At 43.6% G+C, this 18645-nt stretch overlaps 2 protein-coding genes across 12 annotated transcripts in view; one reads left to right on the forward strand and one right to left on the reverse strand.

Moving 5' to 3' along the window:
- Positions 1 to 18645, reverse strand: part of IGF2BP2 (insulin like growth factor 2 mRNA binding protein 2) — a 186386-nt gene that overhangs the window by 60671 nt on the left and 107070 nt on the right. The window lies entirely within an intron of this gene.
- On the forward strand, positions 10613 to 14034 carry LOC134733329 (putative uncharacterized protein IGF2BP2-AS1). Its single transcript, XM_063622318.1, has 2 exons — positions 10613 to 10673; positions 13667 to 14034. Exons 1-2 carry the CDS (start codon positions 10613 to 10615, stop codon positions 14032 to 14034), a joined length of 429 nt encoding a protein of 142 aa, XP_063478388.1.

An 18645-nucleotide genomic window follows, 5' to 3' on the forward strand; every position in this document is an offset into this window, starting at 1 on the left:
CTTTATTTCACCTTCATTTTAACTGGAAGCAGAATAAGACCTGAAGTCAAGCAAAGGGTGCTCTTTAATACAAATATACAGGCTCTCTCCCTGTGGCTTTCGGATTCAGGAACTTAGAACTTCCCACTCTCAAATTCAAGTAAATTAAGTGTGTGGGAAAGGGCCACCTACCAGGAAACAAGTAATGCAGCCCTGGAGCCATCCTGCTTTGCTAGGGAACTGGCTACCTTCACGGATTCTAGACTCTGGTCAATTGATTATAGCACACGTGTGGACTATCAAACTGTAAAGAACTACAGAATAAAGTATATGTAATCCCAGCTCATCTAACTAATTTATAGTTGAGGGGTTCCAAGGACTTTCAACATATAAACGCCTCAGCACATATTTTATAATATGTTATATTTATAATACGTTATCTTTGGCTGTAGATACCCAGAGGTAACAGAAGGTTCCAACTAAATGAATGTCAGATAAGCTAGATGTCCATTGTTATGAATTTCAAGGGCCTGGCAGAAATTATTTAGTTATGGTAGAATTTGTTGCTTAAAGTAAGTAGGCAATCAGCTGGGGAAATAAAATTGTATTTAACTATTGAGGAACCTCGTGAAACTGAAGAACCATTTCATCTGTATTATTAAAAAAAAAAAAAAAGTTGGGAGGCTGAGGCAGATGGATCACTTGAGGTCAGGAGTTCGAGACCAGCTGGCCAACATGGTGAAACCCTCTCTATCAAAAACACAAAAATTAGCCGGGCATGGTGGATGGTGCGCACCTATTGTCCCAATTACTCAGGAGGCTGAAGCAGGAGAATCACGTGAACCTGGGAGGCGAAGGCTGCAGTGAGCCAAGACTGAGCCACTGCACTCCAGCCTGGGGGACAAGAGAGAAACTGTCTCAAAAAAAAAGTAAAACACCTGCTTTGGTGTGAGGAGGATAATGCCATAGTTTTCAGGCATATGGTCAATTAGCCACAAGTCTATCAGCTACCTTGAGAACTCTAACCCAAGCCTTGGCTATGCTGTGGGTCTGACTAGAGAACAAATTAACATGAATTGTGAGAACCCAGCTTGTAGGATTCCAGCTTCCACTGGAGAATTAGGCCAACTAGGAACTGCAGGTTTCCCAGGTAACTTTTGGGCAAGAGAGGCAACATAGAGGACCTTGTGAGAGTGTCCTTTGGGGCTCTACCCAACTAGGTCCCATCTGTTTCCACAGCATTTCTGAGCTCCATCAGATGATAAAAGGGATTTCCTTACGTGCATTACCTGTAAAGAGAGGCAGGTATGCTAACCAACCCCAAGCCGGGACAGAAACCACCAGCCCTCCCAGCCCTCCTCCCGTTTAGCGCTGCAGTCAGATTCCAGTCTATTGCACGCGCTCATTAGTGTGTGTTTCCTATTCCTCATTAGTTTGAAAGTTCCCCTAAAAACTTCTGGTCATTCTGTACAAGGGACATCCTGTGCTAAACTGAACTAGGACCTAGGGCTGCTCAAGGAAGCAAATAAATCACCAGTGATAGCCAAGTCCAATCCTCTACCCAACTGTCTCTTTTTTTTTTTTTTTTGAGACAGGGTCTTGCTCTGTCACCCATGCTGCAGTGCAGTGGCGTGATCTCAGCTCACTGCAGCCTTGACCTCCCCCGCCCAAGTGACCCTCCCACCTCAGCTTCCTGAGCAGCTGGGGCTACAGGCCCAAGCCACCATGCCCAGCTATTTTTTGTAGTTTTTGTAGAGATGGGGTTTCGCCATATTGCCCAGGCTGGTTTTGAATTCCTGGGCTCAAGCAATCAGCCCACCTTGTCCTCCCAAAGTGCTGGGATTACAGGCATGAGCCACCACGCCCAGCCCAACTGTCTCTTAAAGTTCTCTCTTTCTCTCAAACCCAGACACCACATGGGAGGATCACAGAGACTGATTAAGAGTCAATGAAAAAAAATTGTTTAGTCACTTTCTTTGTTGCAAAATGACTAAGAACAATTGCCTCTGCCTCTATGGAATCCAAAATAAAATAAATGTATTAGGAAACTAAATGTGTTCAACATAAATAAACTGTTGAAAATGAACAAAATGAACAAAAAGCAGTTTGGGGTATTTTTTAAGAGAAAAAACAAATAATAAGCATAAATCCTTGTGAATATTAGTAGTGTTATGAGCCAAATCATAAGAGGATTAAATTAAATACTGCGGTGACCTGCTGCAAAGGGTTCCCCCACCAAGACACAGTCTTGCTCTGTTGCCCAGGCTAGAGTGCAGTGGTGTGATCTTGGCTCATTGAAACCTCCGCCTCCTGGGTTCAAGCGATTTTCCTGCCTCAGCTTCCTGAGTAGCTGGGACTACAGGTGCACACCACCACACCTGGCTAATTTTTGTATTTTTAGTAGAGACAGGGTTTCACCATGTTGGCCAGGATGGTCTCGATCTCCTGACCTCATGATCCGCCTGCCTCAGCCTCCCAAAGTGCTGGGATTACAGGCATGAGCCACCGTGCCCAGCCCTGCAAAGGGTTTTGAGCCAGGAGAACTGCAGTTATGAACCCAGTAACTTCCCTTGCTCTATAAACTCATGTTCACAAAACCATAAGCCCCAGAACAGCCCTCATAACTCATGCTTCCTGGGCATCCAGAGACAGAAACTCATGGAAGTTCACTGCTTGAATGAAACAGGAAAAAAAAAAAATCACTTAATATGATGTGTCTTGGTCCATTTGGACTACTATAACAAAACTCCATAGACTGAGGTTATAAACAGAAATTTATTTCTCACAGTTCTGGAGGCTGGGAAGTCCAAGATCGAGGCACCAGCAGATTTGCTATCTGCTGAGGGTCTGTTCCTCATAGAAGGCACTGTCTAGCTGTGTCTCTGGATGGAGGAAGGACTAGATATCTCTCTGGGGTCTATTTTACAGAGATACTAATCCCCTTCATGAGGGTTCCGCCTTATGATCTAATCAACTCTCCAAGGCCCTTAAATACCACCACCTTGGGGGTAAGGATTTCAACATAAGAATTTGGGGGGGACACATACTTTTAGACCACAGCAAAAAGCAATAGTCTGAGACTAATTCATTTATCTCCCCACAGCCCTCTCAGAGCCTACTAGCTCACAAAAAGACCTGACTAACACAATTCTAGATTTCTCTTTTGAGGAAGCCATCAAAGATTCTTAATTGTTTCCTGTTGAAAGGAGTGGAGCCGGATGTCGTGGCTCACACTTGTAATCCCAGCATTTTGGGAGGCCAATGTGGGAGGACGGCCTGGGCCCAGGAGTTTGGCACCATCCTGGGCAACATGGCAAGAACTCATCTCTACAAAAAGAGATGGTGGATAATTCCATAATACTATTCATTTTTTAATTATTAGCCAGGCGTGGTAGCACATGCCTGTAGTCCTAGCTACTTGGGAGGCTGAGGTGTGAGGATCACTTGAGCCCGGGAGGTCAAGGCTGCTGAAAGCTGTGACTGTACCACTGCACTCAAGCCTGGGCAACCGAGTACCAAGTGAGACCCTCTCTCTCTCTAGCAAAAAAAAAAAAAAAAAAAAAAAAAAGAAGTGGAAGGAGAAAAGTCAGTGAGTCAATGGATCATTAGATGATGTTTAGATGTCTGTGAGAAGACTGGTTGGATGGTTACTCTTGGACAAGATGGTGAAGGAATTTCTCTATTGGGTTAGAGTAGAACTTGCATGAAATGACCATTATGTTTCATTCCACCTTCAGGATTCTATAAATCTTTTGGACAGAATTGTAACAGGAAGGTTAAAACCATTTCCCATTAAAAAGAAATTAGCATGCTTGTTTATAGATTGAAACCATCACGCACTGTTCAAGTGAAATAGATTATCAGATTTCTCAGAGATTCCTTTTTTTTTTTTTTTTTTTTGAGACAAAGTCTCACTCCAGTCACCCAGGCTAGAGTGCAATGGCGTGATCTTGGCTTACTGCAGCCTCGGTGTCCTGGGCTCTGGTGATTCTTCCACCTCAGCCTCCTGAGTAGCTGGGATGACAGGAGCGCGCCACCACACCTGGCTAAATTTTTATATTTTTATTAGAGATGGGGTTTCTCCATGTTGCCTAGGCTGGTCTCAAACTCTTGGGCTCAAGAGATCCACCTGCCTCAGCCTCCCAAAGTGCTGGGATTACAGGCATAAGCCACTGTGCCCAGAGATTCAATATTTTAGTTCTTTAAAAAGGACATCACTTAGTCAGATGTGGTGGCACGCACCTGTAATCCCAGCTACTCAGGAGGCTGAGGCAGAATAATTGCTTGAACCCAGGAGGTGGAGGCTGCAGTGAGCCAAGATCGCGTCACTGCACTCCAACTTGGGCAACAAGAGCAAAACTCCGTCTCAGAAAAAAAAAAAAAAAAAAAAAAAAAAAAAGACATCACTACCTAAAATTCTACTTTTTTGAATTTATATTCAGTGTTTAACGAAGGGGCTTTTTTTTTTTTTTTTTTTTCTTTTTTTTTTTTTTTTTCGAGTTGGAGTCTCACTCTGTTACCCAGGCTAGAGTGCAGTGATGTGATCTTGGCTAATCACAACTTCCCACCTCCCAGGTTCAAGCTATTTTCCTGCCTCAGCCTCCTGAGTAGCTGGGACTACAGGTGCCCACTACCATGCCCGGCTAATTTTTGTATATTTAGTAGAGATGGGGTTTCACCATGTTGGCCAGGATGTTCTCGAACTCCTGACTTTGCGATCCACCCTCCTTGGCCTCCCAAAGTGCTGGGATTACAGGTGTGAGCCACCGAAGAGCCTACTTTTACTGGAATAGTGGTGAATAGCTCGACTATGTGAACTGAAGGAAGACTAAAAATCTATATAATTATTCCAAGAAAGATGACAGTTTTTTGGGAGGAGGCAGTCAAAGACCTCATTCGGAAATCAAACAAAAACCCTAACACAAAAAAATTGTGATTATCCTTATCAAGGTTTGTGTACAATTCCCTACGATAATACCACCTCTCCCTTCCACCATCCCTCTCCTCAACTCATTCTGTGCAATGTAGAGAAAGAAAAGTAGTTTTAGCTCAAGTTTTCCTAGAATTTCTCCATGGGCTTCACTGAACACTATCTTTTCCCCGTTTCTCAATTTATTTTATTTGATGAAGTCTAATGTTTCTGAGGTAAACCCAAGACATTCTTCACAGCGTGTTTAGCATGAATGTTCTCCCAAATCACCGTTACTACTGACATTCATGGATGCTAAGTATCTCATTTAAGCCTTACCCTTTTGAACTAGGTGTTATTCCCATTTTTCAGAGAAATACACTGAGGAGCTGATGAGTCCTTTGTCTGAGTCTCATAGTTAGGGATCACAGTTAGGGAGTGATATTTTTGACTTGTGGTCTCTATACATTTAAAGTTTTGCTCTTCAAATGTCACTGGAATTATTAATTCACCAAAAACAAAATTTACATTTCAGGCATGTATTTTAGTTCAATGAATGTTGGTCAAGATGTCCCCGTCCACCGGCGAATGTTAAGAAAACGTGCCTTCAGAAGGATGTCCAGCTTTTCCTTCTCAGCATCAACTGCACCGTAGAGTCGCTGACCAAAAACACCTCCAGGAAGGGTTATTTTGGAAACTTCACTGTGGTAGCTCACTCTGCTCCTCAAAAGGATTTACTTAAATATAAGTGCCCTTTAGAGAGGGTGATAAAGGTATTAACTGTAAATTCCTTCACGGATTAGCCAACTTCTGGTTGATGGTCAGGCTCCCCTGGCGCACGGCGGGGTGCAGCACATACATGGAAGGGCCTGAGGGTGGAATGGTGACACAAGAAATACCCGCTTATCCCTGGCCCCAACCAGGGTGGTGCCCAGCCTCATGGGGCCAGATCAAGTTTGAGAAACTTCCTCTTTGGATTGCTTGCTCTACAGGGAAGGGCGGAGTGAATCCCAGACAGCTAGACAAAGTCCTCAGAAGAGCAAGAACATTCATGTGTGCCTGAGTACAAACATGCATTTGGACTCAGGAAGGTGAGACTTTGAGACGTAAGGCTGAGTTTTTATGAGCCAAACATCTGCATGCCTGCTTTCAGTTTTTCAAGATCTAAACAGAGTAAAAACCAAAAGCATTTTCTTTAACGTTTTAATTCTGCTGTGATGAAGATTCCAGTTAGCGAAACCAAATTGTGTTTCTAGAGAAGTGATTAGTCACGCTTACATAGTCCTCAACTCATTATCTGTAATTAAGACTAACTAGGGTAAAAACAAATATTTACACATAATCATTTGAGCTCAGATAAATAACATGTACAAACATGATACAACACAAGTTATTATCTAAGTATATAAATGTTTGCTTTGTGTGGCACATGGTAAACACAAAACCATCTTTGTAAAGGCCAAGAGGGTCACATGCCCAATCACCAACTGTGCCATTCTTTCAGCATCTTGTCAATTAGTTTCCAAAAAATTGTTCTCTTTGGTTCTCCAAACAGCACTTGAATCTGTCCCTTTCCTTCCTCCCCTACTACCTGTGTCTTTTTTTCCTTCCTCTTCAGCCCAAGCAGTGTCTGGAGCACAGCATGTGCGCAGCAATCAGCAAGCTCCCCAGGGGCATTTGCTGCTGGGCGCTGGCTTCTTTTTCCTGGCCCACTCCATCCCACATTCTGTCTTTCGACTGTAAGAGGAACACGTGCTTACTAAAGACACTGGTCCTCAAACAAGCCAATTTCTTTCATTTCCAGTTTATGAGTGTTAAAGTGACAGCAGTTTACTTCTGAAAAGAAGAAACTATTCTCACCAGTTATAATAGATGTGGATCTTACTCATAATCGTTATGGTGATGAAGGAAAATTAAATTCATCTGTAATATAGCCCTAAATCTACCAACAGAGCAGGAAAGACAGGAGAGGGTTGGCCAAATCACTTGCTCCTCCCTTAAAGAGGAACTCCTTCCTCTTGCCATGTAAATCAAACAGTATCTCCCATTTCACACAAGAGAGCACCATCTCACCTAGCTGAGGGTCAGGTGGAATGAACAATCCAAACCCCCTCTACCCAAATGTTTTGACTGGAGGTTAATAGACATTTCACCTGGATTCTGTAGAATGGGATGATCTCTAAAATTAAACTAAAAGCTTTTCCAAATTCATTCAATAAATGTTTACTAAGGACGCATTATAGGCTAAGCACTTATGTTAAGTGTTGGGGTACAGTAGTGAACAGAACAAAAAATAGGACAATATTGATCTCGGCAATTCTGAGAACTTAATTTCAATAAAGCAATAAAATTAGAGTTGGTTACTCAATCCAACTCCTTGCCTTTTCCTAGCTCGTATTTTTAGATTTTTTTTTTTTTTTTTTTTTGCTGAAAGTGAACCTAATATCTTTAAATGCCTATTTCTGCACAGTACCTTTATAATGTAATAGCAGCTAGGAAATGGTATCATAGAGTCACTGTTTCCACAGACTGTGGGAAAGTTAAAGATGGGGTAGGTATTGTGTGCATAACAGCACGGGACACCTCCATTGCCCCAGAAGGGTGTCAGAACAGCTTTTCCCAACACCCAGAGTCTGCCCCTTGGTCCCTGAAGTTTCCTCTGTTACAGGAAGGGATACACTGGAGAAAGTAAAAAAAAAGACCAGCCAGGAGCGATGGCTCATGCCTGTAATCCCAGCACTTTGGGAGGCCGAGGCGGGCAGATCACTTGAGATCAGGAGTTCGAGACCAGCCTGGCCAACATGGTGAAACCCCATCTATACTAAAAATACAAAAATTAGCTGGGCATGGTGGAGGGCGCCTGTAGTCCCAGCTACTTGGGAGGCTGAGGCACAAGAATCCCTTGAACCCAGGAGGCGGACGTTGCAGTGAGCCAAGATCGCGCCACTCCACTCTAGCCTAGGCAAGAGAGCAAGACTCAGTCTCAGAATAAAAAAAAAAAAAGAACAAAATAAAACAAAAAACCTCGAGTGATTCTGGTTACTTGCTCCAAAGGGAATGAGGAAAAGGAAATTTTTTACGCTATAGGAAAAGTTATTTATCAACAAGGTGAGGGTAGCCAGAAAAATAGCTTCTTACATAATACCAATAAAAAAAAAAACCACTTCATAGGATACAACGAAGAACAAATCAGTGAACATCATCATAAAATGCTGAAGAATATCATTAGCTCTCAAGCCTAATGTCACATGATTTGAATACAATAAAAACTACTTTTTAAAACCTTGAATAGCCAACTTTAAAAACAGATGAACAAACTAGGGAAAGAGAGCATATAAATTATTCTTATTATTATAAGAACTTATCATCTTATCAAGGATTCATCTGAAGATCCCTTTAAATCAGTTCTGCAAATGGGGAAAATTAGGGCAAAGATAACTTTAAATATGCAAACTTGATTTATAACCAATTTTGGGAGACTAGACTTTTGCACAAATAATTTTTCCAGTGGTGCTGATAGAAATCCAAGATTTTTGACCCGTGTCTTTCCTGAACTATGCAAATCTTATTCCTATCCCTGCACATCCACAGCTTCTAGGCTAGTGACATGTGCACAGCAGTCTCTCAGTAAACCTGATGAATGAATGAACATGACAGGGTTAACATCTCTGGTGCTTAAACACAGAATTCCTTCCAGCGGCTGATTCACACAATCTTCTGAGTTCTCTGTCCTACAAAGACAATGAACAGCATCTGTCTCAGTTGGTTCCTGAGTTTTCATCGCTTCCTCTCAAGACAGCACCATTAGCTGAGCAGGCTCCAGCAGGACCCGCCAGCAGAGAGGTGCACGTGGGAGTCAATACCTGACGTGAGTAACAGTGAACGACCTACCTGGCTCAGCAGGTGGCCACAGGCAGTTCCCACTACCACAGCTTCAAATTCCTTTTCCGACCTCTTTTTCCTTCCCTGGACGCAGCCCAGGAGTGCCTCCTACTTTCAGGACCTTTCCTTGCTTAGAGCCTTGTCCTTGGCAGCATGATTGAGAGAAGGAAGAGAGTTGAGTAGGTGCTCTCTCCTTTGCTGTTCACAGGGTCCCCGTCACCATGGTAGATAAGCTCCTGCCCTCTCTTCTCACTTGCCTTTCATCAAGCCCCAGGATTATGAGAAAGTACTCCACAAACTGCAAACTCTACAAACACCAAACTCCCCTTTCCCAGCTTTGGTCTTGATGTGCTGCTCAGTAGAGTTGGTGCCTGGTTTTCCTATGAAATGTGAATGAATCTGGCAACTAATTAGAAGGCATGACCTGGAGCCAGCAATGAATCAGGAGAGAAACTACTAAAGTTATACAGAGTCACCTGTAGATTCAGCTAAAGACCTAGTTCAGGGTGGTTTCAGAAGCTGAGAAGTGCAACTGTCAAACCAACAGATTATGCTTTTTTTTTATTTAATAGCACCCCGATTACCATACTGACTAAGAATACCTTTTTTCCTTGGTGTGAAATGTACAATTTGCAATAATCAATCATAAGTACTTATGAAAATGCAAACATTTTTATTTACTAGTGTCTATAAGCAAAGAAAAAGCCTTGATTTCCTAGGGAACAATGACGTAAGAAAAAATACAAATTTTAAATACATTCCCTAGATTTTCTAACTCCATAATTCTCCCCACTCCTAATAAAACATTTTATTGTTACCAAAGGCTGCCATTATTCCAACACAACAGAGAGGCAGAGTGAGAGATATGCCAAGTGGGAACTGGAGATAAGAATTTGAACCCCAGCTCTACCACAGACAAGTTGTCAGACAGATGCTGAGTCACTCATTCAACCTCTCTAATGTCTCAGCCATGAGACAGTTAAGATTCTTTCTAAATCTATGATTTACCTCATTTTGACAGCAAAACAGAACTGTTGCAAGGAGAAGGTAAGGAGCAGAAAGAAGAGGTATCCCACATGGACCTTAGGCTACAAATAGATGCTGAATTTTGGGAAAAAAAATAATCTCAACAAATCTTGAATTTTGTTTGGGTCACAATTTTTAACATCCCAATAAATAAGTTAGGTGACAAACTCCACTGTATTTTATAACTAGATGGCTTACAAATCAAAAACAATGGGTTTGTGACTCTACTTGTGTCATGACCCTACAGCCTCCATTTACCCATTTCTTCCCTCTCCTAAAACAGGAAGCTTTACGCTTACACTTTCATTACTGCCAGGATACTCTTGTACAATATCCGGTGTCCAGATTTTGAAAGTATAAGGTTATTTCATGAAATTTACTATGAACAGAATAGAGGGTGTTGCATAGCCTGCCCTACAGAGATATATATACATATATATATACACACATATATATATATATGTAAGAGACATATATTTGTGTGTGTGTGTGTGTATGTGTGTGTGTGTGTCTGTGTATCTTGGTGTAATACTGTGAATGAGAAGACCAGAACTGCACCCAAGGAACTGTACCACTGTCATAAACCATCAGGTCAAAGTTCACATTTCCACTGCATAGAAACAGAACACTGGCCCATAATTCAGATGTTGGTTAATTAGTAATATAGTGATACTCCACTTGTTATTGCGACTTTGATCTAAACAGCTCTGTAAAGCCCATTTTCACATTTTTAAAATAATATGCTTTAGCAGCAGGTGAGGAAAACTTAAGGCATGGCACATTTATTGGAAAAGCAGCAGTGGGTGGCTTGGTTTAATGGCAACACCACTAGATAACTGTCTAAGGCCCTTTCCAGATCCAATGGTCAAGGTAACAGGTAAGTAACACAGACTCCAAAGGCAGGGGTTTGAGGGGAGTAGGGAGTGCTGGTGAGACATCAGAATGAAAAGTGTTTATTTCACATGGAGCTCTTTCTCGTTATTTTTAACATTGCGATTCTGTGGATCTCAGCAAATCTGAACAGCTATATCTACCACTCAACTGGTATATTTGAAATAAATTTATATTTTAGAAGTAAGTACTACATATTCTTTTTCATTTGCTTTTGAGACGAAGTCTTGCTCTGTTGCCCAGGCTGGAGTGCAGTGGTGTAATCTCAGCTCACTGAAACCTCCACCTCCTGGGTTCAAGTGATTCTCCTGCCTCAGCCTCCTAAGTAGCTGGGATTACAAGCGCCCACCACCACACCCGGCTAATTTTTGTGTTTTTAGTAGAGATGGGGTTTCACCATGTTGGCCAGGCTGGTCTTGAACTCCTGACCTCAGGTGATCCACCCATCTTGGCCTCCCAAAGTGCTGGGATTACAGGTGTGAGCCACCACGCCCAGCCCAAGTACTATATATTCTTTGCACAAAATTCAAAATATACCAAAGAATAGAGTAGAAAAATTCTCTCTACATCTATCCTTCAGTCCTCCAGGTCCCATTACCTGTTTTTTAAAAATCCTTCCCGAGTACTCTATACATAAGCATATATGCATACATTCCTTTTTTTTTTTTTACCCGAACACAAACATTAATGCTCTGTATATGCATTTTTTCACTTAGTATAGGGTAGTATTATTCTTTTTGACAGCTGTATAATATTCAGTTTTATGAATGTACCATAATTAAACTGGTCTTCTAGTGATGGACACAAGATGTTTCTAATCTTTTGCTGTTTCCAAAAAGTAAGTAAATGCTGCAATGAATATCTATCCATCTATCATCTAGCTATCCATCCATCCATCCATCCATCCATCCATCCATCCATCTATCCATCTCGCTTTGCACGTGTGAGCATATCTTGGAAGATAAACTCCTAGAAGTGAAATCCTAAAAGTGGAACAGTTATTGGGCTGTGCATTTGTAACGTCAACACACAGTGCAATGCTGGTTCCCCCATGTATCTGAAACATGGGAGCTGAAAACATGGAGCTATCAAACTTTTTGATTTCTGCCCATCCATAGGTGAAAAATACTATCTTGTTTGCATTTTAATTACAAATGAGGGTGGTCATTTTTCATATATTAAAGAACCTATGGTTAGGTGCAGTGGCTCACACCTCTAATCCTAGCACTTTGGGAGGCCAAGTCGAGAGGATTGCTTGAGCCCAGAAGTTTGAGCCCAGCCTAGGCAACATAGCAACACTCCATCCCTACCAAAAAACAAAGCAACCAACCTATCCCATCCCATTCACTCTGGGAAACTTCACAGAATTCTGCCTTGCTTTTTCTCAGTATTCAGGCCGGTGACTATTGGCTTTCTTAATTTCATTTCACTTATTCCACAGACCCTTACCAAGCATTTACTATGTTAGATACCAGAAAGACAGTGTGAACCACCTGCTCCCAACCAGGAGGCAAGTGGGCAGGGAGTGCACCTCGCATGCAGCGCTGCCAAGGGACAAGCCTGCACCATGCTGGAGGGTGCCTGAGGGGCAAGACAGACAGGAGGGGAAACCTGGCAAGGAACCAGGCAGAGGCAACACCTTAGCAACACTCTGAGGAATGGAAGGCAGAACACGCCAAAGGGAAAAGCGAGAGCATAGAGGGGTCAGGGAAGATATTCTAAGGGAATGAGGCACACAAACCCACAGCAGCCAGGAACAGGAGTTTGAGGAATCTCAAGTCCTCTGATTTGAGAGGAGCAGAGAATGCTTCCAAGGAAAGGCAAGAGAGCAGGCTGGACAGGCTGGCAAGAACCCATGGCAAAGACTTCCTACTTCCTGAGTTAAACCACGAGGGTGATAAACCTTTCACCAAGACTCAGACACGAATCATCACGCCCCACACAGAGTCAGTACACGCCAGGTAAACACTGGGAGACAGGTAAGCACAGCCAGCAGCACTAACTTTCTTCTCAGAAGATATTTTCTTCTTATGGCTTTTCATCCTCAGAAAAGAGAACTCTACAGCTCTGAAATGTGCAGTGTAAGTATAATTCTACCCTGTTCTGTGGCTGTGTATATCCCACCATCAGGGCAGTCTTCTGATGATTTGTCGTTTTTTTTTTTTTTTTCTTTTTTTTTCTTTTTTTTTTTTGAGATGGAGTTTCATTCTTGTTGCCCAGGCTGGAGTGCAATGGCATGGTCTCGGCTCACTGCAACCTCCACCTTCCAGGTTCAAGAGATTCCCCTGCCTCAGCCTCCCAAGTAGCTGGGATTACCAGCACCCGTCACCACGCCCAGCTAATTTTTTTGTATTTTTAGTAGAGACAGGGTTTTGCCATGTTAGCCAGGCTGGTCTTGAACTCCTGACCTCAGGTGATCCACCTGCCTCAGCCTCCCAAAGTGCTGGGATTATAGCTGTGAGCCACCACACCCAGCCTGATTCCTCACTTCTTTGTGACATGTGGCTGCCAGGTCCACTTAACCAACAAATTAAATGCCTCTTTATCTTAAAATAAAAGCATCTCCCCAACTACTATTCTAATACTCTTCTGTTTTTAACAGGTATTTACCACACTTCTTGAAAGCATAACAAATAGATCCATTAAATATATTAGGAGTGTTTTAGGTTAGTAGAGGGTATGATTGAATAACAAGATTAAAAAAAAAAAAAAACACCAGAACTTTTATTTTTTTAGTACACACAAATAAGGCCTCCATCAAAGTAATGCTCTTAGAAAACTATTTACTTATTCTGACAATGATTCTTCTGCCCAGTATATTTTTGGAATTCTTTTAATGATATTTTCTGCAGCATTTATCCAATAAACATTGATGTAACTGATTTGCCTTTTGGTCTACAATACAATCTTATAAATATGCTCTGTGTTAAAACAGAATATCCCTCTTTTCTTTCCCCTCCCTCTTTCCATATTCAACAGAAACAAAGAAAATCTCAGAGGTCTCTTCTTATGCCTCTGCTAACAATAAAAAGAACAGCTTTCTGGGAAGTGGGCTGCTTTATCCCGTAGCCCTCCTCAGATGCCAAGACTGCTGGGCTGGTCACCACACTCATGTCCTCAGTAAGGAATTTACCTCCTACTTTTCTTCGGGGACAGGTAGGGAAGCACAGCACCAGCCCTCAGCTGTCTTGGGCTCCCTGATCTGGTTAAGGAGAGTGTATTTACTCAGGGCCATGGTAGTGCATGGAGGAAGCCAACCCTGTCAGCACTGGCTGGTCATCAGAATGCAAGTGGCAGGACATCCTTCATTTCCAGGTCATGCTTGGTTAACATTTCACCTTAACTGAGGGGCCAAAGAGAGGCTACGCAACCTGGATCAGAGCTCCGACAGCCCTTACCTGGTGGCTTGTTCGTGGAATTTATCACATCCTGTTGTAACGCTCTGTTTACATCTCTGCTGCCCAGCCAGACTCCGCCTCCTGTGATTTGCTCATCCCACCACCCAGTACTGTACATGCTCAACAGATGACTATAAACAAGTGAACAGATAGCAGGAGTGGCTGCCCTTATGCCCATGGAACTGGGCCTCTCAATTCAGCCCATGTTGGTCATTTCAGATCATCTGAATGTAAAGGGTCCTCTCTGTCTCTGACCAGGCTTCTTGCAGGCCTTTGGCAGCCGTGGAGCTCTGAGAGGGACTGGTTTCCTGAGGGCTGGGCACCCCGGTCTATTTACTGGGAGGCCACAGAGAGAGTGGGCATCAGGACCAACGGGCACACGGCCACCACCCAGATACGTGACTCTGGCATGTATTTCACTTCTCTGGGGCCAGATGGCCTCTTCCTAAGATTCTCCTCAGTGCTGAGAGTTCTTCAGTCCTGCCTGCTGACTTCTCTCCAGGACAGAACAGATGCCTCTTCCTCCCATAGATATGATGCAAGAACTGAGCTGTCCAAGCAAAAAAAAAAACCTTTGAAGGAAGAATTTCTGTGCTGTGAGAGGTTTACTCTGAGAATAGGACTCAAGTTTTAGAAATCTTTGTTCAATGTCAGAGATAGAGCGACTGTAATCTGTGAGCCAAGAAAAAAGGTTTGTAAAGGCTGGAAGAAAAGAAGCCATGGCTAAGAACTTGTAAAAACATCTACAGCAAACAAGAGTTCCAAGAGAAAGACTGTGAATCAGCAGGCCCACAGGAGCTGGAGAGCAAGCTTCGAAATGACATAGAATTAATTGTCTAAGGGGCAAATAAATGGTGCAGAACACAAATGCAGGAGGTGACACAAACGCACCTGGATTCATCAGAGGAGAAGTAGACACATCTATGTCCCAGGCTGCACTAATGAGGAAAGCCCATCAGGTGGGAAGTGGGGACCACTGAGAGTTTATAAAGCGAAAAACCCGTCTTGGGATGTAGAGAAGGAGGGAAGGAAGTGAGAATGAACAGGAATGGCATTTTCTGTTCACTTCACTGACAGCTTTGCACTGTGCATTTCCAGCTGGGCATGTCCCAGACATGATCTTTTGCATGGGCTGTACTAATGAACATCAAATGTTCAGGCTGGCAACCAGTTACATGAACCGGTGTTAGGCGTGCACATTAATAGGCATCTGACTAGGGCAGGGGTGGGCAAACTATGGCCCCTGTGCTACATTCAGCCTAAAGCCTGTTTCTGTAAATAAAGTTTTATCAAAACACCCAATTTGTTTCCCTATTGTCCACAGCTTTTTTCATGCTGCACTGGCAGCATTGGGTAGTTGTGACACACACCATATGGGCCACAGGGCCTAATATATCTGCAATCTGGCCCTCTACAGAAAAAAATTTGCTGAACCTTGGACTAGTGGGGCAGATAGTGAAGCTGAGAAGATTAAGACCAAGGGAGTAGAGGGATGTGGTCCAGGGCTAAAGCAGTAACTATCAGAAAGCAAGTCAGGGCCGGATGCAGTGGCTCACGCCTGTAATCCCAGCACTTTGGGAGGCCGAGGCGGGCAGATCACAAGGTCAGGAGATTGAGACCATCCTGGCTAACACGGTGAAATCCTCTCTGCTAAAAATACAAAAAATTAGCCGGGCGTGGTGGCACGTGCCTGTAGTCTCAGCTACTCGGGAGGCTGAGGCAGGAGAATCGCTTGAACCCGGGAGGTGGAGGTTGTGGTGAGCTGAGATCGCGCCACCGCACTCCAGCCTGGACAACAGAGCAAGACTCTGTCTCAAAAAAAAAAAAAGAAAGTCAGAAAATCCCTCCTGGAACTGGCAGATGGGTAGGGTTAAATCTGAGTGGAAAATGGAAGCAGGAAGCAGGGAAGAGCAAAGCCATGATCAAAACCTGAGAAACTGAGAGGATGAACACAGTGCAGAAGTGACACCAAGGTAAGATCCTGTATCTTTTGGAGTCAAGAACCACCATTTTGATGGGCTATTCTGGGCTTCCCAGACCTTCCCAAGAAGCTGCTCCTTACAGCTTACAGGACCACATTCTTGGGAAGCCACAGACCCAAATCATGCCTTGCCAGGTCATATTCAGTGTGGACCGCAGTAGCACTATGATGGTCAGAGATGACCTTGGGTGGGGAGAGGAAGCAGACAGAGGAAGAAACAGACTGTTTTGGACGAGAGAAAATAGGGTACATCTAATGGGGAGACAGATGAATACTAAGTGGGGACAACTGCAGAGGCCTTATTTAATAAGGTGAAGAGTTTGCACTGATACAGTAGGCTATGGGAGATCACTGCAGGGATTTGGACAGGGCAGTCATTTGTGATTCCAGTTATTTGTGAGATAAGGATAGTGGGGCATGACAAAGCTCTACAAAACTGTAAGATACTGCATATCTTTGATGAACAGTAGTATGAAAGACAAAACAGATTGGGTTTGCTAGAATAAAGGTGCTAACAAGATGGCTGTCACTAGCAATCTGCTGCAGCAACAGGCTCAAACACCCCTACGCAGAGCTCTTCCTTCATGTGTTTCATCTTATTTGCATGAACATTCCTAGGAGTTAAGCAGAAAAAAGGCAGGGATGAGCTTGGAAAATGACCAGGAGTGTTGACTGGGGAGTGAATACTGGAGTACAGGCTGGGTGTGGTGGCTCACGCCTGTAATCCCAGTACTTTGGGAGGCCGAGGCAGGTGGATCACCTGAGATCAGGAGTTCAAGACCAGCCTGGCCAACATGGTGAAACCTTGTCTACTAAAAATACAAATATTAGCCAGACGTGGTGGTGCGCACCTGTAATCTCAGCTTCTTGGAAGGCTGAGGCAAGAGAATCACTTGAACCTGGGAGGTGAAGGTTGCAGTGAGCCAAGATCGCGCCACTGCACTCCAGCCTGGGTGAGAGAGCGAGACTCTGTCTCAAAAAAGAAAGGAAGGAAGGAAGGAAAGGAAGGAAGGAAAGGAAGGAAGGAAGGAAAGGAAGGGAAGGGAAGGGAAGGGAAGGGAAGGGAAGGGAGGAAGGGAGGGAGGGAGGGAGGAAGGGAGGGAGGGAGGGAGGAAGGAAGGAAGGAAGGAAGGAAGGAAGGAAGGAAGAAAAGTTGGAGTACAAAGAAGTGAGTCTTGATAGAAACAAACTCAAATGAGAAAAGCAAACCACACTGAATCCAAGGGCCATGAATAAATACAAACTCAAACTCTGGTGTGGAAACAGCTGCAGATGTACAATTCTAATATATCTGCAATATGTCCCTTCTAAAGTGAAATCCCCCGGAAAGTGGGAAAATATTCTCCCCCAGGCAACCTTCCATCAACAAGGCGCTTGTGGGCACTGAGCATAAAGCAGAGCATTGAACCTGTGTGCTACCTTCGAGGAGTCTTCAGTCTCTGGCCACGGTCTATAAGAAAGGGCTACCAGCTAAGTGAGAGCACTAGAATAACAGACATATCTAGTGCTATGCTGGTAAATATTTTAAAAATGGCTCTTGCAGGGGGAGGTAAAGCAATCTGTAGTTTTTGCCAATTTCTGTGGTGTAAATATTCTCACCAAAGCCTATTTATTTTATTAATTAATTAATTTATTTTTTAGATGGAGTGTTGCTCTTGTTACCCAGGCTGGAGTGTAATGGTGCGATCTCGGCTCACCACAACCTCTGCCTCCTGGGTTCAAGCAATTCTTCTGCCACAGCCTCCCGAGTAGCTGGGATTACAGGCATGCACCACGACCCCCGGCTAATTTTGTATTTTTAGTAGAGACGGGGTTTCTCCATGTTGGTCAGGCTGGTCTTGAACTCCCAACCTCAGGTGATTTGCCCTCCTCGGCCTCCCAAAGTGCTGGGATTACAGCGTGAGCCACCGCGCCCGGCCCCCAAAGCCTATTTAAAGCTACTAACATGATATCACCAAAACAGAAATTGGAAAGGATGCATACAATTGGCTCTGGTGAGCCAGGGGAGCCCTCTAGCACAGCAATGGAAATGAAGCTTGTTGCTCATAGCAGCTCTTAACTGGATGTTGGTCTGCTGTGATATCTAAGGACACTGACAGGCCACTAGGAAGGCATGCTGCTGAACCCACTCCACCCAGCCAGTTATTCAGAGGCAGATCTTACAGCTGACATTCTTCAAAGAAGAACCTCAGCTTCAGGCTTTGGAAGAAGCTCATTTTGCAGATTAGGAAACTGAGGTCCAGAGCTGTTCCTCCTTGAGCTGCATGTGAGGGCTGGTGTCATTATGCTTTACATAATCAGTAAGAAATTCTGAAACCAGACAGTAACTGCTGTGTGAGAAGGTAGTCGAAAACAGTTGAACTCCATTACAGTGCAGCAGACACAGGGAAACGTCCTTCAAGGGTCATGTGGTCAAAGGAGAGACAGAAAAGACATTTGGATGCCTACAAGTTGTGTGTGTACACGCTTGCACACATGTTAGTGGGCAGATGTCAGGAAGCACTCATAAACGCCACCTCCTGTGTACTGTCAATACAGTAAGAAGCCCCAGGCACCTTAATTAAAGTAACAAAAAATTA

Source organism: Symphalangus syndactylus, chromosome 17 (genome assembly GCF_028878055.3).
Source record: "Symphalangus syndactylus isolate Jambi chromosome 17, NHGRI_mSymSyn1-v2.1_pri, whole genome shotgun sequence".
Taxonomy (NCBI): domain Eukaryota; kingdom Metazoa; phylum Chordata; class Mammalia; order Primates; family Hylobatidae; genus Symphalangus; species Symphalangus syndactylus.